Here is a 25,383-nt window from a genome sequence, read left to right as displayed (position 1 = left end):
TTTTCAGTGGAGGATGGAGTGAAGGCCTTTGTTTATCCCTGAATGCAGCTAAAATGAGGTGTGAACATGTTAATTCTTGCTTCTCCGGTTGGTATTTGGCAGATCTGTTAAAGGCAACCAAATCACAGCCTGCATTCTTATGCACTACTTGAAGGAACACACCCTGTACATTGTCTGTATGATCAGTAAATTATAGAAGTTATACCTGCAAACCTATCTTGTCTTCCAGATGTAAAATTTACAAATAATGGTCCAAAACTCCAGCTAATGTAAACTGATTAGTGCCCATGAAAGCAAAGAAGCTATTCCCATACCCAGCAATTGATTCAGCTCATATCACCGGTAACCCAGGATAGCTAAACTTGCATCGCAAAACACGCAGAAAAGAATATTCTATTAGCCCATAATAGAAAAAGTTTTAAAAACTTGGAAATTCTAAAAAAATATTCTGTATTTTACAAAATAAAGTGCTAGGACTTGATAATAGGATGCTTCTTTTTCACTTTCCCAGTTACATTTACCCAGGTGACAGGTAACCTACTGAGAAGTAGCTTTCTTCAGTCCTTCCGAGAACCAACGGTCCCATTAAGCTCTATGGGGAAACTTCAGAGGATACTGCATGCATATTCCAGCAAGCTAATAAACTTATTAACACAATAACATTAACATTTCCATAACAGAAGTAGGACATAAATACGTAATTAGGTCTATAGGAGCTTGTGGTAATGCAAATACCTATCCATCTGTCTATCTAAGGTCAAGATTCAAAGCCCACTGCAAAGGTAGCTACCAACTTCAGTGGGTTTTGGGTAAAATAGGGCAACAGACATGTTAGTGAGAATTGTACTGAAAGGTGTGGAGACAGTGTTGTACATGTGGAAGGATTATAGACAGTTTATGGTAGAATAATAGCCTGGTTCAAAGAGCTTCCTGCTTAAGGTGAAAATTATTCTGCTAAGAGTGGCTTGGATGAAGAGAAAGTTAAATGACTTCTTTATCCAGTTTCCACTCCTTTCCACACAAGACCTAATTAAAAGGCTTAAGGATTAATAAAGAGGGATCTAGGAGGGAAATGCTAGCCCAGAAATCTAGTGCAGACTAGACTGCAGTAGCTGCACAGCCTGCTACTCCTAGCAGAGCTGCTGGCCTTTGGTGGTTATGGGACGTCCTTGTGCTCCCCTGAGCCTGCATAAGCGGGAGGTGCAATAGCAAGTGTCTGACCACTGCAGTGCTCACCCCCCAGTACAGCACTATTCCGTGTTCGGTACTGTGAAAAGAGGGAACATATTGGTTAGAAGACACCTTGGATGGCCCCATTTCTTCCTACACTCCCATGAATTAAAGAACTGTGAGAGTTCTTCTGTATTTAAGGTCTTCTGCAGTTCTGAAGCAGAGGGTATGTTTAGACCCTTACTTCTCAAAATACCATTTTGAAGAAAAAGACAAACCACCATTCAGAAGAAAACTGATTTGAAGGAGCTCCAGTATGGTCTAGTCCCAGACCAGTTCTCTTACCCTTTATCTCCTTGTTCATTCAGACTGCAAGTCATTCAGTAATGTTGTAGACACTGCTCTCTACAGTCACACAGGCAAAAAACACTTTGTATTTAGGATGAGAATGAAGTCTGCTGGGAGCATCACAGGTAGCACGTCAGTTTTAAAACTTAGTCATGCAGTGTGAACTCTCTGTTTTGCAACAGCTAAATTCAGTTATTCTGCTGTACATCAGAATGGCAAAAGTTATTCCCCTGTCATCTGTTTAAAGGAATCTGGAATGGAACTGCTTTTCCGCTTCTCATTGCCTAACACAATTTAGATTCCTGGTACTCTGGCAACCGTGAACACTACAGGCTTTCTATTGCACAGAAGAGCAGATTCCCAGAAAGAAAATCTGGGTCAACTCACAGATTTGTGTCTTTTTAAGACAGAGGCAAAAGCTGTGACAACCAGCAGGCTTGAACCCATGCATAACACAAGCTGTAGAACCTGATCTATTGATTTTATGAGACCCATGATTTCTCGTTGGATTACAGTATATATTTTTGAAAAATCTGGCAGTGATTTAGAAAGACCCCCAGGTGATGAGAGCGTCTACAATATCCTTAGGAGTTGTTCCAAAGACGCTACAGGTCATCAAAATCTTAAATGAAGGCAACATGAAGCAATCCGAAGTGCACAGTCCAAACTTTAAGCTTTCTAAACTCAAAGAAGCATTGGCTGAGGAACATTTTTAAATTTTTTTAACAATAAAATCTCTGAAGTGACTAGGGCTGTAAGCCTATTAAACTCTGTGACTGTGAAGACGTTTCAAAGAAAAATGCTGCTACACGAAACTCAAAATCCCTCCCTGAACTCATATACAGGTAGAAGAGTTGGCAGTTCCAGCTGGCAAAATTGGATATCTAAAATGAACATGAGTCAACCAATACAGCCGTGAAGCCACAACTGCTCTATCGTGCATGAAGATATCATCGAAGAGATTTTATTCCATTCAATCTCAATGAGTTAGCAAGACCTAATATATGAAATACTATGCAGAGAAGACCTAGGTGAAATGTTTGTCCTTGGCCTGTATACAGAACACCAATATAAGCATCCCTGTCCAGTGAGTTCATAATGAGGAAAGCCTCAGAAGTCCCCAGACTTACGCTGTATAGAGCAAATATTACCCTTGAAGACAACACAGGCAAACCTAAGAAAAATATTGTTTCAGATTTCATTTTTGTTCCTGACAATTTCTGCTGGTACCCATGTAACAGTAGAAAAAAGTCCTGAAATAAATACACTATGCTAAATGTTGTTCAAAAAACACAGTAGTAGCAGACTGTATATTTCACAATTTAAGAAAATAAGCTACGTTTTTATTTCTGTGCTTTGTCAAAAGATCAAGTGAACAGTTTCAAAATGTGCCCTCAGTTATATCTGCAATCATTTTCTCAGGCTATTTTCCTGATGTGCTGGATTAATCTCACTATGAAGTACAGGCGTATACATCTGGAGTCATTCCATTGCCTAGAGTAAAGTAACTTAGTCCAGAAGATAACACATTTCGTACATACACACACCTCAATCAAAATCATAGTGCATCTTCAAGCATTTACATATTTAGAGTTTCCAACTTTAAAAACTAAACCAGAAGTAGAGTGAAAATTAACACAACTAAGAAATCCAAAGAGTTTAGCTCAAAAGGTACAAATTTAAATTTTCTTTTCCAGGGAGGCACAACCAGACCCATTACTGTACTATGCCAGGAAATGTATTGCCACCATCCACCACAGACTTTGAATGGTTTCCCAGTGAAATGGATGAGCAAGACCAAGGTCTACCAGCAGGCTTCATGTTCTCTCAAGCATCCTCCAGCATGTGGATATATGAGGACATTACCAAAATAAACTGCCAACCAGATAACTTGAGGAAGAGATTACCACAACCTTCCCAGGTATAGGGGTGACTGTGGCTATGCCTTTTACCCTCTGCCCAGAACAGGCAGCCTACTGACAGTATCGAAAAGGTTCAGAGAACTATTTTATTACAAAACAAAATCAAAAAGTGACACTGAAATTAAGTCAACTTGTATTGTGGTTACTTGGAGCTAGTTGGAAGAATGGGGTTTATTAATCTAGTGGTTTCCCAGATATTCCTTTTTTGCCCTAAAGGAATTACAGTAGCGCGGGGAAGGACTCAGGTTGGAGAAGTTCATGGAGAACTGTCTCCCGTGGGAGGGACCCCCTGCTGGAGCAGGGGAAGAGTGTGAGGAGTCCTCCCCCTGAGGAGGAGGGAGCGGCAGAGACAACATGTGATGAACAGACCCCAGCCCCATTCCCGGTCCCCCTGCGTCGCCAGGGTGAGAAGGTAGAGAAAATCAGGAGTGAGGTTAAGCCTGGGAAGACGGGAAGGGTGGGGAGAAAGTATTTTAATATTTGGGTTTGTTTCGCACTACCCTGCTCTGATTTGATTGGCAATAAATTAAATTAATTTTCCCCAAGTCGAGCCTGTTTTGCCCGTGACAGTAACTGGCAAGTGACCTCTCCTGTCCTTATGTCGACCCACGAGCCTTCCCTTCTATTTTCTCTCCCCTGTCCAGCTGAGGCAGGGTGATGGAGCAGCTTTGGTGGGCGCCTGGCCTCCAGCCAGGGTCAACCCACCACACCGGTTTGCAATTTTCCGTGTTCTGAATCACTTCCTCCTTTGTGTGGGCAACGCAGATCACTTGAGTTTTATTACTAACCCACAGGTGAGTAACACCTGACCACCCGCGGCCCAACTCATTAAGCGCCAGTTCTGCCCATCAAGGCGTTCAGCGCTTTTACCAGGCGATGCCAAAGACGGCAGCACCGCAGGCAGCCAAACCCTGGCGGAGGGCAGCGCAGAGGTGTAGGAAGATTTCTTAGGCTTGGCGTGAGAGGAGGAAAAATCAATTCCACCCCAAGCCCTACCAACAACCTTCTAACACCTCACAGAACCAACCCAAGCGCCACCTGCCCGCTCCGCGGCCTTGCGCCTCCGTGAGGGAGCCGCGCATGCGCAGAGCTCCCGCTGCGGCGGGGCGCGGCGCGGCGCATGGCAGTGACGTCACGCGGCGCGCGGGGCGGCGCCCGGAAGCGGAAGCGGGTGTTCGGGGTGCGGAAGCGCCTGGTGGAGGCCGCGGTTTCGGTTCTGTGGGCGGCGGTGGGGGGAGGAGGGGAGTTCCACCACCGGCAGCCGCGGGCCTACGCTCTCTTCTCCGGTCTCCTTCCCACCCCGCTCCACCATGGCGGGCACCAACAGCAACCTGCAGGTAGAGCGCCGCCGGCCCGGGGCGGGGCGGGCCCGGCAGCCGGCGGTGAGGGGGCGGCGGGCAGGAGGGAGCGGGTTTGGGGTGTCCCCGCCGCCTGCCCGCCCGTCGGCAGGCGTAAGGGGCTGTCGAGGGGACCCGGCCTGGGGCTCGGCAGTAACGGAGGCCGCAGGGTGATCCCCTCGTCAGCGGTGGGCCCCGCGGGCGGCGGGCGCGGCTTCCCCGGGGAGGGGACGGGGACCGGGACCGGGACCTGCCGGGCCGGCGGGGGCAGCAGCCCTGCGGGACGCTGGAGCAGCGGGGCCTGATGTCCGCCTGGGAGGCACAGTTGCCTGTGGTGGTCTAGAGGCACAGTTTGGGTTAGGTTTCTTCTAGGGCTGCTGACTGCAGGAAGCCTTTGCGTGCTCTGCTCTTCTGTTTGTGTTAACCCTCAGCTGGGGCTGTCTAGTCGGTCCCGCGGCTAGCTGGCAAAACAGATCCAGAAGTGACCTGTGGTAAAAATCGTAATCTTCTGTTGAGCTGTTCTGAACTGTGATCATTTCTGTAAGCTCGTTACAGCCATGTAATGCTTACGCTGGCAAAGCTAGGGGAGATATCACAGGGTCTAGAATAAGCAGGAGGAGAATGAAACGTTTAAGCTGATGTTCTTTCTGAGGGTGACATTCATCAAACTATCAAACCGTAGCCTGATAAATACAGCTTTTGCCTCATGGATAGTTAGAGCTGGGCATCTATTTCCTAGTCCATAGAACTTTCTAATAACTTATTTCCTGTTTCATAGCAGTGTTCTTCATCACAGTAACAGGCTAAGATTCCAGCTGATATAATTAGAGCTGAGAATCCAATACCCAAGTAACAGTCTTTGAGTATTTACAAAAATGGAGTATATAAAAAACAGTCAGTACATGATGTAGACTTTCTTCTATTTCAGAGCAGCAGGGCTGCAACATGCCCTGTTTTCTCACAGTTCCGTTTTAGTAGGTGGTTTTTGCCATTTATTCTTTGAATTTAGTGTCACATCTGTCACTCTTTGTTGTACTGGATCCAGGAATCATTGGACTGTTCTTTGGTAATTTAAGTCTCTAAGGGACCGAAGAACTTTAAGAAGGAGGTAACTTCTTTTGGGGGTTAATTTTTACACTTTTGCTGGATTCGAATGATGCATAGAGGGGCCTAACAGAGCCAGCACAAGGTGAGCAGCAAGGAGGGGACTGCCCATTCAAATGTGGTAAACTGCTTATTAGCTCATGGCTTCTCCAAAAAGGAAAGGCTAAGTTCTGTTCCGAAGAAATAAGTGCTTACAGTGTTTCAACACTTGCCACAACAGAACTGTAGAGTCTGCTTTATTGGATCACTGTTTTTAAATAGATTTCTCTTTGATGTCGAGTACATCTGTTGAGATGATCTTTGCTTCCAAGACAGCAATACAAAGCAATAGAATGAGAGATTTTGCTGTTTCTTCTTTCATGTCTGCTGTTTACTATCTTTGTTTTGGCTGAAGCGCCTCAGAGTGTCCAGATAGTGGCAAGAGTATCTGTACTGGAATGTCTAATGAAAACTCCTTGCTGCAGTTGAAGCTCTTCACCTTGCTCCCTGACATTACCATAATCAACCTGAGCATACTAACAATGCTTAGGAAAAGAAATTGTGGAAAAATACATGTGGGGCTATAGAAGATTTAGTTAGTCTTGGTTAACTCTGGCTAACAGGATGCCCTTTTTAAACTTACATGAACTAGTCGTTCAAACTGACAGCTTTAAATGTCCTGAAGTGGTATAGGCATTCCAAGGACCAAAGTGTAATGAAAGGTAATAAGCAATTAAGAGCAAAGGAATAACGGTGATACCAACAAATCCACAGGCTGGTGTATGCAACATGATGGCTTATATCACAGTCAGTTTTATTTGAAACTAGCTCAACAAATAAATTAAAAATCCATCCATAACTTCTCCTAGAACTTTTCTTGATGCTCGCAATTTGGGTACATTCTTTGTCTGGTAGAGTTTTTTCTCCCCTCCCACTGGAGTGGTAATTAGAATTTCTCACTTGGATATCAAGATCCTAAATCCTTCTAGAGAAGCCAAACAAATAGTCAGTCCTTGAAGATGTCTTCTAGCATAGGGTTGGAAGAGTGATGGTGCTAGTTTCAGTGCATTGTAATCACGTACTTCCTTTATTGACTCTGCTATTGACAGGGTTTGCTGATGTCATCAGTCATAGTTCAACGTGTCTGGGTCTGTGATAAAAACCCCACAACTTAGAATGGATTTCCAAATCTTTCCGTAATAAATGCAAGAGATTGGTAAGGAAAACTGCATAGACAAACCAGTAGTACTTCCAACTTAGTACTCAAACTTGTTCTTCTAACTTACACTTTTTTGTGTGATAGTAAATTTCAGCAGTTTGTTAATCACTGTTCATAAAAGGATAGAAATATGGTCATGTACAAAGCACCACCTAAGACTTGCAATCAATTGTATTTGACTTTTGGGGATAAATGTTGAAGAGCAGAAAAACTGGCCATCAAAAAACAGTCAGAGCAATAGCTTAAAATGTCTCTTTCATCATGCAAAATGCTCTCGCACAGCACTTAATTATTTCCTTGTGTTACAGAAGGCAATAGAGCTTGCTGGCAAGGCGGCACAAGAAGATAAAGCAGGAAACTATGAGGAAGCCTTCCGCTTGTACCAACACGCTGTGCAGTATTTTCTCCATGTTGTTAAATGTACGTGTAATGTATTGGTTGATTAAGTAAAGTTTAGTAGTCAAATTGGACGGAGCAATCTCTTACGCTGACATCAGTATTTAAATTTTTACTTTCTTCATCAGCTGATACTTGCAAATTGTAGTCTGACTGAGGTCATATATTTTGTAGCTTTTGCCTTTACTGTGTTGTGTACTTGCTCCATTCTTGTAAGAAGTCAGATTTTTTTTTTTTTTACTTGTGTTTTGTTTTAGGTTTTTTTTTTTAAGAGAGGAAGGCAGGGGTTTGTCTCTCTTCTGGACTTCTGTCTTTGTATGTTGTAATTTTTCTTCAGTTTCCATATTCTCATTATTTTATGCCTTTTCACACTTCCATGTACCTTTTGTATCATGTCAAGTGTTTGTATGCAAGGAGTGGGCTTTCTTAATGTAGATACAGCCCTAATCTAAGTGGGCTAGGGTTGCTCACCTGACATAAGTGCACTTGCAGATCTCCATGATTTGAAAAAAACACTATTTTCTTTATAGTCACATAGGATAATTTGTGTTTATCACTTCCTATCAGCTTATATTTTGTTGACTTTATCAGAATATCACTTTTTGTGCTTTTAACAATACTGATGTACTTTTGGAAACAACACATAAACCTAACGTTAAATTTTGATTGCTGATTTGAAATACTGTAATAGTGACTAAGAGAACAGTGTGGCTGTTGAACCACACCTAACTTGCAGATGTTTTATGTAATTTTTTTCTGTATGAAGTGAACATCTTTTAAATTTAGTAGGCTATGGAAAAATAAAGGATGCTTCTAAATAAAAATTGCTTAGCACAAGCAGCTTCTTGATGAGCTATTTTAGAAAAGGAGTTACTAAGACAATGTATAGCAGCTTGAAAGGCTGACAGAAGAGCTTCCAGTGCCATTGTCCTTAATCCTTTACTCTCAAATTTTAAGCCAAAGCAATGTTGAGGTGTATATTTGATTTCTGGCAGGTGATGACATCCTTCCTGTCACTTCTTCCCGTGGTACAGTGGAAAGATAGGTGTTTGATTGTGTGGTGAACCCTGAGAGAGGTATATTAATAAGATATAAAGAAGACAGATTTAGTCTTGTTTTCTGATTGATGCACATGTGTTCTGCTGTTAACAAAGCATTGTTTCTCTTCAAACTCTTAGATGAAGCACAGGGTGATAAAGCAAAACAGAGCATTAGAATGAAATGTACACAATACTTGGACAGAGCAGAAAAGCTGAAAGAATATCTGAAAAAGAGAGAAAACACTGCACCAAAACCAGTTAAAGAGTCTGGTCCTACTGATGGAAAAGGGTATGTTTTTGGAGAAGGTAAAGCAAAATACTTCCTGAACTCAGCTTATTCTAAAATTCAACTCTTCAAAGATCATTTTAACTAGTGTTTTTTAAATGCTTCAAATGACTACTAATGCTGAAATACAGTGGGCTAATAAAAGAAAAATAACATATATTAGCATCATGGGCATTTCTGTGCTTGTTTACTAAAATGTGCGAACACTTGCATAGGAAATTCACTGAAGAATGAAAGCTGTTTCAGACTAACACATGATTATAGGATTTAATGGCAATAAGTCTGATGACCCTTAACGTTTTTCTACATTTAAATACTTACTAACTAGAAAATAAATTCAGAATGATGATTACTAGGGCCCGAGTTTGATCTGTCTCACGCTCGCTAAGACGTGCAAAGCTCTATGTAGGGTGAAGTTTTGTAAGATGGACTGAATCATTCTAATGCCTTGCTGCATTAGTTTATCTGCTGTTTTCCTTCTATTAGATTTGTTTTTCGTTTGTGTATCAGAGAGCTGAACAAGCAGAGCCTTTTTTGCATTTGCTACTGCCTTTGTGGGGATAGGAGAGGGGAAGGATTCAGGATGATACCTTCTGGTGGGATTGCCCTTTTTAGCAGTCCTGAACAGCTAGAGTTGTTCAGTTGTCTCTTGAAACTTCACCTGATTTTCAGTCTCCTTCATTGTCTACTTGTCTCATCAGTTTTATTTTTTGAGCTGTACTGTGTTCTGCTGGTTTATAATAGAAGGAATTGCTAATATCACAGAGGCTACATGTATTTTCGTGACCTCCACTCCAGTTGTTCACTAAGTCTCTTTTTTCCCCTTGTTTAACTTCCGGTTTCCTTTGTTCTGACAAGATGATGGTGTAGAGTTTCATAGTACTAGGGGGAATTGACCAAGTCCTGTTGCAGTTCCAGATAGGGGACGAGTGCCAATATCTACAAATAAACCATTTCAGTGCTTCTCTGTTGCTTTTGTTTCCTAAAAGCTGGCTCAGAGCATGTAGGAGTGTGTTAAAAGAGCTCAGACCCATAAGAGGAGGTTGAAATAGTGAGGAGGGTGAATTAGAAAGAACGTGGTGTAGAAAAGCAGGAGTACAAGAGGACAATGATGTAAACTTGTAGAGATCTGAAGGCATCTCAAGGTTTCTTTCATTCCTCAGACTGGTGGTTTTTCTGCTTTCTGCATTCTGATTTTTATCCTAAGTCAGCAGTCTCCCTTACTGTATTTCAACATTTTCTTGTTTTTCGTGTTTTTTCCAAATCAGGAATGACAGTGATGGGGAAGGGGAGTCAGAGAATCCTGAAAAAAAGAAGTTACAGAATCAACTTCAAGGTAATTTTGAAGCATCCTTTTCTTTAAATAGGGGTGTCTTCAGTCAAGCAAATTCCTGTGTTTTTTGCCATGTAAATGTTACGGATTAACTTGCTGTCTGTAAGTGGCTCAGATAGTATGAACTCTTCACATACAAAAGCATGGTCTTTATGGAAGTATGGGTTTGTGTGCCATGAAATTATACAGTGACTGTGTTGAAATGTTTCTCCTGTACCTTGTGCTTCATGTTAAAATTGTACCATTTATCAGGATAGCATTTTCCAATGGGAGAAGTTGCAAGATCCCAGGTAGCTATTGGCTAAACTGAATCAGTGTTTTTTACTCTTAAGTGCATTGGAGTATTGCCTAGAGGCTAAGGTAACAGACATCATACACTTAGTGTAAGCAGGACCATTTTCACAAAAAAGCTTGTGCTCAGGCATAGGAGTTGAGAACATGGATTCGTGCCCATTTATAGTAACAGACAGCATTTTCTCATGTGCAATGATGATGCTTTTCCAGTTGAGTTACGTAATAGTTTGGGTTTTTGAACTGAAATGCTGAATACAATCAGTGATGCGATGTACAGCAGCTACCAGTAGTTTTATACACAGTAAAAAAGAGGCTTGCTTTGTTGTTTTACCCTTTAATGGTGAAGCACTGTTCAGAGCTTCCCTGCCAGAAGGTGCTTATGGATCTGAAGAAACTTGGTTGTTCTTCCCCTATTTTTCAGTGTAACAAAGATCAAATGCATTTACCACATCTTTCTGCCTGTGTAATTTCAGGAGCTATTGTATCATATTTGGAAACTGTGCCAAGTTTTTTTTCTACTTCTCTGCACATTTATTTAATGTTATGCACAGTTATATGGGACAGTTTCCTATATTTTAAAATGACAGAAAAATGATGAGCATTAGACTGTTGTCCTGTCTCTCACTATAAAGGCTTTGTTTCTTCCCACATGAATCTGATTTTCAGTTCTTACTTCAAGAAGTAGTTTCTTCCACCCACCACTTCTTTGATACTTTCTATAAAATGACGACGTTCTTGCTTATACATTTGATTGCTTGAAAGTCTGAGGTGTGAGATCCTTGGTACCTTTAAACATAACATAGGAGTCTGTTACTCAGATAATACAAGCTCTGGGCAGCCTTCAGATTGCTCATTTTCATTTTGCTTCCCACAACAGCCACAGAAATTTTTTGTATTTAATTTTGCTGCCTTGTTACTCCCAGCTGACTCTGCCTTATGGAACTTCCCCAAATCTGTGGGTATTTATCAGGTTTTTAATTATAATAGCAACTTGGCTTATTGTAGGTGAAGTGACCAGTAACATTAAGACTGGATAGTTAGTTGTGGGTCTATTGTCATGTACTCTTGTTTAGTATTTTAAAGTACCTTTTGTACTCTATTGCTTAATCTTCCAGCTATTAATTTACACCTACAAAATTAGGAAGCCTACGATTCCAGTTTGATTTGTGTCCTGGTACAGGTAATCTCTTACAGTGCAGTGATTTCAGTTACCATGGCATGTCTCGTTAAGATAACTCTGATATTTCAACTTTAAAATAATCTCCTGTTCCTATCTGAACTGGTACCTATTCTGCTAATTATTTTAGTGATAGAGCCCATAGTTCTGTTTACTTTAAGAAAAACTGAGATGTAATCAATCTAGCAAAAGAATTTAATGCATTGGAAGTGGGTGGTTGAATTAATTCCAGTAAATAGATTGCAAGCCAAGATGGTTTGCAGTCAACTTTCTCTGTAACATTTGTAACATCTTTAACAATACGATGTTGCTTTTGGACTCTAAATTCCACATTGTTAGCAATTGCAATTGTTAACAGAAATTGTTCATTTCAATCTGATAGAAAAGGAATGCAGCAAAAGAAAAAAATCTCAAAGGAGATACTTAAAAAGTAAGCAAGTGTTATTTGCTTTATTCATTAGCCAGTGAGTAACAATCAATCCTGTAGAAGAAAAAAAGCCTTAAATTACTTCAGAGCCCTGAAGGCAGAAGGTGAAAGTGTCAAGAAAAGAGCTGGTGAAAGCCAGTTGTGAAGTTATAGAAAGCTCCTTGTAGAGAAATAGGGCAACTGAAACTTTCAGTGTACTTAGATAAGCATTGGGTTGGTTGTCATTTGTTCATGTTAGAAAATTTTGCTTACCTTTTGGATTTGCCTTGGCTAGGATTACAAGATCTATTATTCAGCTACTAGCTCAGATCCAAGTTGTCCCATCTAAAAGTAGTCAAGACAATACCATTTTTAGCATGTCAGACTAACCAGTCTGAAGTGAAGGCTAAATTACAGCTCAGTTAGCTAAAATCAAGCTGAACTAGTTGGTTGAGCAAGATGAGACCTTGTGATAAACTTTTGAGAGAATGTGGCTAGACTAAGAAGACGCTGCTTCTGCAGCTAAGCAGGCTCCATAAAACCTTTCCCATGCTTTCAGCCCTAGCTCTCAAAGCTCTTTACCATTAGATGATCCAATTGTTTGCTGCCCATCTGGAGATACTCAACAAGTTACTTCATCTGCTGGAGAATCTTATAAATCCTGGGCTAGTGCAGCTACATTGCTTCCCTTGTTTAAAATGAAGTTTCAAATTTTTCAGGAAGTACAGTGATGGTTTAGTGAGGAGATGATGCCTGGGTACCTGTTAGAGAAGGTGCTACTCCTCTGTGACTACTAAATGCACATTTGCTGGTCAGGTTTGGGCTAGCTTTAACCATTGCAGGACTTCTACTAACTCTCGAGTATTCTGGTTATCCATGGTTTATTGTGATAAAACAATGTGACAGATTTCTGTAGAAATAACGTCCATTTGACTAACAGTATTCGATGTTTATATCTACTTAGAAATGCCTTGTTTTTATTCAGTATGGACATGGGCATAGATTTCCTAATTTATTTTTTTCCAAAATGGAATTTGTTGAAGTTGTGAAAAGATATGTGCATCACTAATTTATACAATCTTTTCTTATAGGAGCAATTGTTATGGAGCGACCAAATGTCAAATGGAGTGATGTTGCTGGCCTCGAAGGTGCCAAAGAAGCACTTAAAGAAGCAGTGATCTTGCCCATTAAATTTCCACACCTGTTTACAGGTCAGAATTAAAGCATTTATTTGCTATTGGCCAGTCAGGAACGGCAGTGGGGTCTGAGGAGTGTTGTGCCAGTGTTATCAGATTCAAGCTGAGCTCTTAAAAAAGATTGTGATCCATCTGACAGAAGTTTCATGGGTAGATGTGGAAAACCTCTGAGTAAATTAGAGGGGCTTCATCAGAAAAATAGGTCCAGTCTTTCTACAGTATTTTGAAGACTGCTGGTTTCTCTCTTGCAGGAAAGAGAACACCCTGGAGAGGGATCCTCCTGTTTGGACCACCAGGAACAGGAAAGTCTTATTTAGCAAAAGCTGTGGCGACAGAAGCAAACAACTCCACCTTCTTCTCAGTATCTTCCTCTGACCTTGTCTCAAAGTGGTTAGGTGAAAGTGAAAAGTAAGTTGGAGTTGCCAGAGGTCCAGGAAAACATTGGCAAGAAGAAGTTAATATAGAGCTAGATAAGTTGCTGTAAAGAAATTGAATTTGAGGGAAGGGTCATGTCTTTTTAAAAACAAACCTCAGGTGTTTCTATGCTTCATGCTGCAGTGCCATGTAAAGATATCATCATGTACTACATTTTGTGCTGCTGCAGCTGGACCTCTCTTCAGTGCTCAAGACAGTTTTTAAAACTAGCTTAGGTTTTGGGACCACCATGGAGCTCATTCCCCTTCTGAACTCAGCTGTGATTGCACACTACATCAGTCTGAAGCGTTGGGGTGCTCTGCCTCTTGGCATGTCCCCACTCATCTGTCCCAGCAGCTGTGCTGTTAACACATGCCATTTCTTCATCCATACGGAGGTGTTTTTTCTTTATTCTGATTTCAAACAAAATCTGGAAGACATAAGAGACTTGCAAAAATAGGTTAAAGGAGAGGAGCAGCCATGAAAGAAAATTTCATGGTTCCCCATGCTAACTGTTTGTTACTATATGATGGTGAAGATGACCAGGAAGCCTGAAGTGACGTGTTGTCTGCAGTCTAGAAGCGCAGGAATTTGTCCATCTAGGTTTCCAATGAAGATTACCTGAATTAAGAAAAAGCTCTGGGTTTGTACAGAAGAGACTTTCTGTGATGATGAGAATACTTGTCAAAACCATGCTTTAATACTTTGAAGTGTGGGACAACTGAGCAACACTATTTAAAGTTGATAGGATGAGGAAGAAAGGCCACTAGATAAAAGTGTTTGAGCTGTTTTTTTTCCTCAAAGCTGGAAACCTTAAGCTGCTTTTCTGTTGCAAAAGGAATACAGAACTGGAGTCCAGCTTGGCGTTTTTTCTGTTTGACTTCATTTGAGACTGTTGCCTGAGATTTAGTGATGGTAATGTGAAGAATTTCCCAGCATGTTCCTATTTATTTTCCTTTTTAACTGAGTAAAATATGTTATGGCTAGGGTTTTTTTTGCAAACCAACTTTTCTTGTCATACAAAAGGTATTTAGTAAAGTTTTATAACATAAATGTACATGTTATTTCTTACAAAATCTCTAGAGTTAACCTGATTAGGTTACAAATGTTAAATAAGAGAAAGCCATGTTCTTTTGAATCTGCCAAAAGTGGTGGTTTTGTATAGTCCAGGCTGTCTTGTAGAAATGTAAACTAAAAAAGGGTTTTTTCTTGCAAAACCATGCTTGGAGTACTCTAAAATGTTTCACCTCCCTTTAAGCTGGGCTATCTCGCTCAGTATAATGCTGAGTCTTGGAGCTGGAAGAATGTTGTGTCTTTGAGTAGCTTTATGTTAATACTTTTCTTTTTTTAGCTTTCTCTAAAGGAAGTGACTGTATTGTAATCTTAAGTTATGTGTTTTTACTGGTGTAATCATTAAGATAACTGAAGCTGTTTCCTTTTTTAAGATTAGTGAAAAACTTGTTCCAGCTTGCCAGAGAAAACAAACCTTCTATTATCTTCATTGATGAGATAGATTCCCTCTGTGGGTCAAGAAGTGAAAATGAAAGTGAGGCTGCTAGACGGATAAAAACAGAATTTCTAGTCCAGATGCAAGGTAAGTTTACTTGGTTTTCAGAATCAGTTAAAGGAATTAAGATAGGTATTTTAAGTATAGCTTGCATGAGAACACTAAAAAGATGTGCAGTTCCACAACATTTTAAAACAGTCTCTGTTTATCATCTAAACAGTGAAATGATTTCTGCCCTGCTGTAGGGGTTGGTGTTGACAATGAAGGAATCTTGGTCTTAGGAGCAACAAACATACCCTGGGTTTTGGATTCTGCTATCAGGAGAAGGTATGATGGCATTTTTTTCATGGTATGAAATTTGCAACTGTTGTGAGAGTTCAGTCTGAGACTACTTCAGGTAGTAATCCAGCTCATGTTTGTGGACATGGCTAATGTTCTACAACTCAATTCCATGAGATGGACTGAGCCAATCTAAGAGCCCCTTGCCCCTTTAAAGAGGTAGGTTGTTCACTCTTATATTGGCCCTGTAGTTTATTTGATTTCTTGGTTAGATGATTGTGCTTGAGCAAGCAGAAAACTATTCTGTTTCCCTGTTGGTTGGTTTTCTGGTGGGCTTGGGGGACAAGTTACAAAATATGTACCTCAGAAGGACGAGAAGGGGTAGAGCTTTCCTTTTCAGCTGTTAAACTGTTGAGCAGCTTGAGTTCTTTCATGGAAATGTAGCCTTATGTTACACAGAAACAGCATGTTTTTCTACTGGTCAGGCATAATTTGTGATCTTTCAGTGCATGCTTTAACTGCTGTTTTGTAGATAAAGGACTTCCATACCTGTATCTAATTAGCTGGGTCTTTTTTGAGCTGCAGAGCAGCAGAGGACAAATAACAGCTATGTGACAAATATGATTATGTTGTGATGAGAACACAGCTTGGATAATGGTCATTTTTGTAGGCTAAAGAAACATTACTTTTTTGTGCCTGTCACTGACTTTTATGTACTTAATTGAAGCTGGCCATACTTTGGGGGTCGGACCAGGTGACCTCCAGAGGTTGCTTCCAACCTGTATGACTATAGTTTTGTGCTAGACATTTAGAAGTGAAGGTGTTGCTTAAAATTTCAAGTCATTTTTGAAGTTCCAGCTCTGCGGTCCACAGCACAAGGCAGGTATGGATGGACCTGATAGAGTGGGTCCAGAAGGGGGCCACAAAAATGATCAGAGGGCTGGTATACCTCTCCTGTGAAGAAAGGCTGAGAGAGCTGGGGTTGTTCAGCCTGGAGAAAAGAAGGGTCCAGGGAGACCTTACTGTGACCTTTCAATATGTAAAGGGGGCTTATAAGAAAGATGGAGAGATGTTTTGGATTTTTTTACCAAGGCCTGTAGTGACAGGACAAGGGGCAACGGTTTTAAACTGAAAGAGGGTAGGTTTAGACATATCCTTATGTCTTAGACATATCTTCCTTATGTCCATGTTTGGACATAAGGAAGAAATTTTTTATTATGAGGGTGGTGAGACACTGGAACAGGTTGCCCAGAGAAGTTATGGATGCCCCATCATTAGAAGTGTCCAAAGTCAGGTTGGATGGGGTTTTGAGCAACCTGGTCCAGTTGAAGATGTCCCTGTTCATTGCAGGGGGGTTGGACTAGATGACCTTTAAAGGCCCCTCCCAACCCAAACCATTCTCTGATCTCTGCAGTGTGAAAGAGTAGCTCTCTAAGTCTTGTCCGTAAGACTTAAAGGAACTTGTACAACAATGGCAGTAATCAAATGAGGTTTTCATGGATTTGGTCCACTTTGTCATGTATATCGAGTTGGTTGTCTTCTACAGAATTTGGAGTCGCTCCTATTTTGTTGGTGGGAGGTAATCCCCACTGTGAGAACAGATGCTGCTTCAAAGGAAAAACTGCAGTTATCAACATTTTCTGACAACTGTATTGAGAATATGACTTCAAATTTGCTTCCAACTACGAGGTTTCCTTTAATTTAGTTGGAGACTGTAGAAAGTTGTTGTGTCGGCTTGTTATCAGGCAGTTCTTTGAGTGTGAAAACTGTTCAAATATACTTCAACACTTGAAGACTTTTTCCCCTCAGTTTTTTCTTTTAAAACAAACTCTGATGGAGAATATCTGGAAAAATTTCAGTCTGAAGAGAAGATCTTTGTCGTGATAAGGAAGTAGTTGCTATATTCTGGATGTTAGCTTATGCTAGCTACAGTATGTATGAGAACAGGTTGTTGAATATTTGCCTTAGAAAATTTTTTTAAAGGTTTATAATACTGAAACTGCTTCTTTCTAATATTGTTAGGAGCAAACTATGTACTTATTTGCATAAGCTTCTTTCCACTGTGCACCTGCATGAGCTAGCATCTGTGGAACATTTTGTTTTTTCTTTTTTAAATAAGGTTTGAGAAGCGTATCTATATTCCTTTACCTGAAGACCATGCCAGGGCTGCAATGTTCAAACTTCACCTTGGGTCAACTCCGAATCTCCTAACGGAATCAGATTATCAAGAGCTTGGAAAGAGAACTGATGGCTATTCTGGTGCAGATATAAGCATCATTGTACGTGATGCACTGATGCAGCCTGTTAGAAAAGTGCAATCAGCTACTCACTTTAAAAAAGTAAGTAGGAATCAAAAATTTTTCAAGTTATTTCATCTCTGAGAACTATCTTAATTTGAAAATTCCTTGCAAGTAAACTGAATTGGTTTTGGGAAATACTGCACGCTTATGAATGTCCTTTTGATCGACCAGGGGAGAACTTGGGTATTTCTCTTTTTTTAATCTTCCCTCATCTCCCTGCCCCCAGCCTGTCCTGCCATAAGTCTGATGGAGCTAGTTTCTGGGTATTCATGCTGTGTAATCCAAGCTCTGATGACTATTCATGTCTCTAGGTAGCGTTAAAAGCATTCAGTTTGAAGTTTGACTTAAATGGGAATGTTACAGAGGTGCTCTTTTTCTGGATCAAGTTACATGGTTCTTCATGTTTTTCTAGCATGTTTAAACAAACGTATCCCTCATCCACGTGGGAACAGATGGGTTATAATTATGAACATTCTGCTTGCTTTGTATATTTTTTGAACTGAAAAATTAAAGTTCTGGTAAGAACATTGAATCAATGTTACTTGTGACAGTAGTAAAGACACAAGACAACTGAGCAAGGTCTGTGTTTCATTGGGCAGTAGGCAGCATTCTATGGATGCTGCTGTAATGTGAAATAGTTTACACTTAAGTACACTTGAAGGAGACTATTGAAACTATATTGTTTGGCTTATCTTGCAGTTACATCTACATACTATGTACTGACTTAAGAAACATTTTTTCTAAATGTTTGGATCTCAGAAACTTTACCTGACAAAGAACCAACTAGAGTTCTTTAGCACCAGTCTAAATCCATTAAATCTGGGAATGCTCTTTTTTCCCCCTGGAGAATTTGCACATATGGGTCTTGTTCAATCAAATTAATTGTTCTCTATAAACTATTAAGCTCTTCAATGGGGAAAAAAAAAAGTGTGATAACGTTATCAATGGTTGTAAACAGAGTTCCAAATACATACAACACGTGTATTGGTTAAATAAAATTATATTTTTCCTGTGTAGCATTTTTTAGAGTAGACCCAGACTAAAAGTATTTTTTGTTTACATTTTTACTGCAAACTTTGATTTTGCAGAAATTTTTGTATCTTAGGTAAAGGTGAGTCAAGGTATTCTGTAGAGGTCTTTGCTGCTGTAAAGGGAAGTTTTCATCTGTTGCTCCTTAAAAGAGCAGGTGTGGGGTTGGGTAAAGTAGTAAAAAATTTAGATCCTCAGCTGTCAAGAGATACGTACCATGTAATTTGTTTTGGCAGCAGTTCTTCGTCATCTCAGTTACAATTACAGGTTTTTCACCAGTAACTCAGTCTGACATAAAAGGGTTAAGGGCCCTAAACTGAACAGCTACAGTTGTTTAGAATTGAAGATAGGCTCTTTTTTTCCATGTAGTTTCTTAGGAACACATTCAGCTTACAAGTTGAAGAAAAAGGAAGACTTAAATCCAATATGGTCCAGAATATGAGAGGACTACGTAACTTTCCAGAGTCTGCATTGAGGAAAGCTTGGTCAGCTTTGTAGTTATTAACATAAACCTGCAGCCTGTCATTTTGGCGGGGGGGGGGGGCGACACCAAATAACATTTTAAAGGGTTTTTGAGGAGCTTTTCCCAGTTTAAAAACAAAACAAGTATTTTGAAACACTGAGTTGATAAGTTTCTTCGGGGGGCAACTCAGCAGTAACACTGTAATGTAAACTGTTTAAAAAAAAACAAAAAACAACACAAACCAGCTCTTTTGATATATCAAGGATTTTCTAGATGCTTCCTTTCCTTAAGCAGTGATGCCTGAAGTATTTTTGACTTTAAGTGACAATGACATTTCTGGCTAAAGGGCTGTTAGCTTTTAGCCTTTTGTTCAAATTTGGAAGAATCTGTGGCATGTCTCAGACTACCATGGAGCCATGAAATAACCTCAGTTGTCACAGTTTGCAGAGCAACCCAAAAGGAATTCTTGCCTCCTTTGGCCCCAAAAAGAGGAAGGAAAAAAAGGCACAACTGCAGTACTTTGAGGGCTCTGTCATAAGCCAAGTTGATAGTTGATTTCATTTGGGTTGTTAGTACTTTGATTGGATGCAATTTCCTATTTTCATAAGCAAAATCTTAGCTTTAGTAATGATTTGCATCTAACAGGCAACTTTCCCCAGTTAAACAATGCTTTCCTCAATTATTACTCATTCATTGTAAAACATTCCTTGCTTTATGTGATAATACACGTTTGTCAGTATTTTGAATATTACAATCTGTGCTCTCCAGTATCGTCCTTTAAATGCAGTTTAGAATAGCAAATCCAGTTCTCTGCTGTTAAAAAAAGCCAGTTAGTGTGTTGTCTTTCAGTATTTGCATATGTCTTGAGTTTCTGTGGATGTGTGATGCTTCAGGTAATGATGAAGGAAAATAAAACCGTGGGTCCCAGATAATGTGTTGCAGAAGGGGAACAGACACACCCGGTGCAGCTTTTTGGGGTCTGTCCATGTGTCTGGGGAAAAAAAGGATGGTTTCTGTTCTCCCACTAGATGGCCCTGTTTTCTGTCGAGTGGTACTGAAGTGGTGTCAGGAAAGGTGCTCAGAATTTTGTAGTGCAGTATGTCAAAGATTGAAAAGCCATCTCTGGCTTCCTAACCTGAGAGGCACTCAAGGATAATTATTGAGGAGTTTTTAGAAAGCTGTTAACCAGTGATGAATGAACTCCCAAAGTGACGAGGGACTAGGAAGGGTGGTCTTTTCCAACTAGATTTCTTGGCATGTTAGTTTTCCACAGAAATCCTTGACCTTAGGAGGAAGCAGCTTCTGGGATTTGACCTGATGTGAATTTAAGTATCTGGCTACAGCTGCATGTTTTCAAAGTGAATGATACTAGTACATGTATACAATTTCTCTTTCACAGGACACGTCTTCCCAATTGGTGGGGCATCTGTGTAAAATCAAGGAATGTTTTTGCTCTAAAGATGCTGTTCACCTTCTGGGTTTTGTCTTTAAAATCGTAACTCCTGTAAACTGAGTGTTTTCTTTTGTTTTTTTAGGTAAAAGGACCATCAGCATCTAATCCAAATACAATGGTAGATTTGTTCACCCCTTGCTCTCCAGGTGATCCTGAAGCCATAGAAATGACCTGGATGGAGGTACCAGGTGATAAATTACTGGAGCCTCCAGTTTTCATGGTAGGTATTCTTCTGCAGCATTTCTTTCTTGCTTTGCAGAACTCTGAAAAGACATTAAGGTAAAGACTCTTTTTCAAATGGTTCTGCAAGGCAATTGGATAAGTTGCTTGTTTTCAGAAATGCCGGACATACCAGATAACACTCGAATTCCCAACATACAGTACTACGGTACCGTGTGCTTGTGAAAAAGCCAGCTCTTTATCCCTGATAAGCATTTCTTTCTTACTGTTCTTGGCTGCTGGCATGCAGCTGTTGTCCTTTCATCCATAGACACAATCTGGCTCTTCCATTGTTCTTTCACTTGTCTTTTATTCATTTAAAACCTTCAGGTTCCCTGCCCCATGACAGCTTTCTTCCCATCACTCTGTAGCATTAATATTGACACTGGGAAATGGAAAACTATATTCAGTGTAAATTGGGAAGTGGTATGCTGTAGGTAAATATTGCCCATTAAATACATACAAGCATATATAAATAAAATGTAAAAAATTCATGGATGTAATGGTAGTTTTGGTTAAATTTCATCACAGGTGATACAGCTCTTTCAGCTGTTTTCTTTGTGCATGTTAAAATACTTGCTTTGGTCTAGGGAATAAAATATGTCATTTTAAGACAAACTGAAATTTTTAGTTCACTGATTAAAAAATAAAAATGATTGCTGGACACTCATTCTGTATCTCTCCCCCAAGAGCAACAAAAGAAGATTCTGAATTTAATTACAATGTTTGAGGGAAGGACTTGATTACAAATCTGTGCTGCTGTCATTTCTTGTGTGCAAACAGTCCTGTAATGAATGAAAGAAACCAGTATATTTCATGGGGATCACAAAACCTCTAAAATAGTAGTCACTGCTTTGTAAATATAACTGTCACTGTATTTCAGAAAATAATTTTCTGTGCATATCTACATACTTAGAAAGCACAAAAGAATGTGTGCAGGTGCAGGCATGCCCTAAAACTTCTGCCTGCATGGTCTAAGCAGATTTTTAATTAGTCTTTCCTGGAATTAAACATAACAATTCCTTGTGTGCTCCTAATGATACCTGGGCTCTGATGCACTATAGTTGCATAGGCAGTTGTTTCAGTGTCCAAAATCAGTTCTTGTCCTTAAAAAGATCAGTTTTTAATTCATTCTAAGCAGGGTATCTCTAGTCTGATGAGACAAATATCAATTCTAGGAAATCATGATATTAACTTTTGGTTTTACCCATAATTTTATAGCAATATGAGGTGTTAGGCATCCACTTTTTTCAGTTGCCTTTGGCTAGGACTTGATTAGTTTTCTTGCCCCTCTTTATTCATAGGGTGTTTTAACTGCTGCTTTCAACTTCATAGACCTGTGATTTTTCTGAACTCCATTTTCTAGTATCTGAGCATTTATCTAGGAAATTGACTGAACTGAAGAGACAGAAATTACCGGTCATGAACAGTAAAACTTTGCTAGAGATGAATCACAAACTACTGTTCTGTATTTTTGGACTATGAGAGTACATGGGAACATCTGATTATTTTCCACTTTAAACTGCTTTAGTTAAAGATGGGTTGAAGATAGTAACTGACAAAATAAAAGGAAGTTTGGTTCTTTACTGAAAAGAGAGATGAATAAAACTTGAATGGATGAGCGGCCTAAACCTGAGGTTGTGGTTTTGTTATTAGAAAACTCACTGACAGTTGTCTGTATTCACAGGGTTAAAATGCTGCCTCTGTGCAGAAGTGTATAGGCTTACTTAAAAGCTTTGTGTAGATAGGAGCTCCTGTGGTCATCTTGTTTTAACAGGCTTTATAACGCATATTCGTCTTGGCAACAAGATTATTAGCAGTGGTACTATACTTGTTTCTGAAAACACTTGTTTTCTTTCTTTTCTGACAGGCCGATATGCTCAGGTCGCTAGCTAGCACAAAACCAACAGTTAATGAACAGGACCTGGAGAAGTTAAAGAAGTTTACAGAAGACTTTGGTCAGGAAGGCTAAACCAAAGATACATGTCAAGCATTAGAACTTTTTTGCTTTCTTAAGTATTCTTGTGTCTTTATTGATGGCACTTCAAATAAATGCCAATAAAATCACTCTTTTCTTACTTTGCAGAAGGAATAGAAGATACCTTTGCAAAGACCCCTAAGCTTTTGTATTGTATTGTTTTCTTCAGATGTCTATTAAATGTCTTCTATTGAAAAATAATATGAAAATACAATTTTAGGGTGAGACAGCAAAGTGATGTGGTAATGTCTATTAAATACTAGAAAATGTTAAACTATTAGCTCAATTTTAGGTATTGGTACAAGTGAGTTTTAAACCCCCAGTAGGCTCAAAAAACCCTTTTTTGAGGGGTGGAAGAGAACATATTTGTTGGGTGTTTTCAGTATCAGTCAATCAGCCTACATATTGCTCTCATTTCATTTAGAAAAATGCAACAAAATTTGCTAATCAAGCATATTGCAAGTGTGGGTTAGCTATTAAAGTAAGAAGGAAAACACTGTGAGGATAAGACTACATGGGCCAGTACTTTGTTTAAATATTGATGGAACTGGTATTTGGCTTTTTCTGCTATGCTGTGTTAAAATTTTGCCTTAAACAGCAAGCTTTTATTTTTAACTCTGTTAGCTGATACACACTGTCACTATGCAATTTAGCAAAAGTTTGTTAAATGGAAGTATCTCAGAAGGTGTTTTGCTGGCTGTTCTTGTGGTTGGTTGGTTTTTTTTTTCCAATGTGGATTTACTTTCTGCAGGAGTTTGACTAAAGTTAGAAAAAAGCATTAGTAATATCCTGTAAGATTCCACATGTCAAGGCTGGCAAGGTATACGTAGTCTTTGGTGAATGTATGGGGTGTATTTTGTGAAACAGCATACTTTCACATGCGAGGAGAGTATAACGGATGTTTTAGCCACAGACTTTCCAGTGATAAATTAACTCAGAACCCTACTGATAACTATTGCATATAGGCTACATCAATTTAGTGCTTAAACTTTGAGAGAAGGCTGGCACTTTAGTACAGAAGTAGCACTTCCATTGGTCTTTTTCTGAAGAGCTGTAAGTTGATATGTGCCTGAATGTAACTTACAACACTACAGTGTCAGCACTGAGTTTGTGCCTTCTAAGTTTGCACTGGCTGTAGATACAAAACATCATTAGGATACCTAGAATACTCTATGTTCCATTATCATTGTACAACTCTATCCTGCATATGCTTTGTTTAACTTGCATTAAAAGAAATTTGCACATTGTGTGTATGTTATATGTACATATACACATATATGATCATCTTTTGATGGGGTTTGGTTTCCTTTGTGTACATATTTTGTGTACTTTATAAATCATAGGATGGGTGAAATTTGCTGTACTTAAATGAAGTAAAATATTATAGTACATCAGCTATGTTCTTTGAGTATTTCCTCAATGTTATGTTCAAGTATTTAATGCTTGATTTTTTTTTTTTTTTTTTTTTAGTCCTTGGTTTCTATGTTTAACAGCTAAACAAAATACTTAGTTAAAAATTCTTTGATCTGCAAGGTGCTGAGCTTTTGTTTACTAACATGACAAAACATTCTTTCCAAAATCATTGTTCCACACAGCTTTACCTTTGTCTTACATTGGAGCATGTAAATGTGAATCAGTAGACTGCAAATCTTTTTGTGGACCTTTGTGGGGGCAAGGGGGACGACAGGAATTCCAGTGTAGGTGCAGGCAACTATGGTTAGTAAACTTAATCCTCATTGCAGCAGGATTGCTTTTTTGTCATTGCCTCTTGTGAACACTTTAGAAGTGAGCCACATACTGGCAGGGCTCTCACTCAGAGGTTTGAAGCTACTCTCTGAAGTACTTGTCTCTTGACCTTTTTTGAAATGAGAGTCCTTACTGCAATCTTAAAATTCTCAGGAACTTTTTTTTTGTGGTAGGCTGATTTGTCCTATGGGTTTCCATAAGCTTAACTGTAATCTCTTATCTTTAATGTAGAAGAAAACTATACTGTATGTTTTAAATTTACATCTTGCTGCTTGCTCAGTTGTGGGATGACATCTGTAACAGAAGCATTAATGTTTGATGCTTAAAGTTGTTTTTAGAAATATATTCCAAATAAACATTGCTGCCTAGAATTGCAGCTACAAGGACAACTTTTTGGTTTGCTGTCTTTGTAAAATGGGAATAAATTAATATAGATCACAGAGCTTCCTAGCTAAGTTATCCCAGAATAGACGATAGCCAAATGGGGGTGAGGGGAGGCTGCAAAATCACTTTTTTTGTTTTCGGTGTTAATTGAAAATACTCTAAATTAAAGAACTTATGAAAGATTATATTTGCTTTACATAATCAAAACCTCTGTAAATACTGGATAAATTAGTTGTACATTTTTCATAAGGTCTGATGTATGACTCATCTTTGGCTAATTAGCTTACAAATTTTTTTCCTACCTTCTGGTGTTACTGCTTACTCTGACTGCAATATGAAAAAATGTCATTTTCCTTCCTGAGGGTAAAATAGTTTTTCAATTAAATCTGTTGTACATGTGCTTG

The 25,383-nt window shown here is 39.4% G+C and overlaps 1 protein-coding gene across 1 annotated transcript; it reads left to right on the top strand.

Annotated features, from left to right (window-relative positions):
• The first annotated feature begins 4,575 nt into the window (after positions 1 to 4,575).
• On the top strand, positions 4,576 to 24,984 carry VPS4B (vacuolar protein sorting 4 homolog B). The gene is made up of 11 exons (XM_069808964.1): positions 4,576 to 4,777; positions 7,388 to 7,499; positions 8,654 to 8,804; positions 10,070 to 10,137; positions 13,103 to 13,222; positions 13,459 to 13,615; positions 15,067 to 15,215; positions 15,374 to 15,455; positions 17,527 to 17,746; positions 20,735 to 20,872; positions 22,742 to 24,984. Exons 1-11 carry the CDS (start codon positions 4,751 to 4,753, stop codon positions 22,841 to 22,843), a joined length of 1,326 nt encoding a protein of 441 aa, XP_069665065.1. The 5' UTR covers positions 4,576 to 4,750; the 3' UTR covers positions 22,844 to 24,984.
• Positions 24,985 to 25,383: the final 399 nt, after the last annotated feature.

The sequence above is a fragment of the Haliaeetus albicilla genome, chromosome 21 (genome assembly GCF_947461875.1).
Source record: "Haliaeetus albicilla chromosome 21, bHalAlb1.1, whole genome shotgun sequence".
Taxonomy (NCBI): Eukaryota; Metazoa; Chordata; class Aves; order Accipitriformes; family Accipitridae; genus Haliaeetus; species Haliaeetus albicilla.
Note: the sequence above shows the minus strand (reverse complement) of the source record. Positions and strands in the feature narration are given on the sequence as shown.

Bases quoted from the DNA above. Each gene is read 5' to 3' on its own strand.
- VPS4B (XM_069808964.1), top strand. From the start codon at position 4,751: ATGGCGGGCACCAACAGCAACCTGCAG. The intron at 10,138-13,102 runs GTAATTTTGAAG...CTTTTCTTATAG, and splicing joins GTTACAGAATCAACTTCAAG to GAGCAATTGTTATGGAGCGA. The intron at 20,873-22,741 runs GTAGGTATTCTT...CTTTTCTGACAG, and splicing joins TGGAGCCTCCAGTTTTCATG to GCCGATATGCTCAGGTCGCT.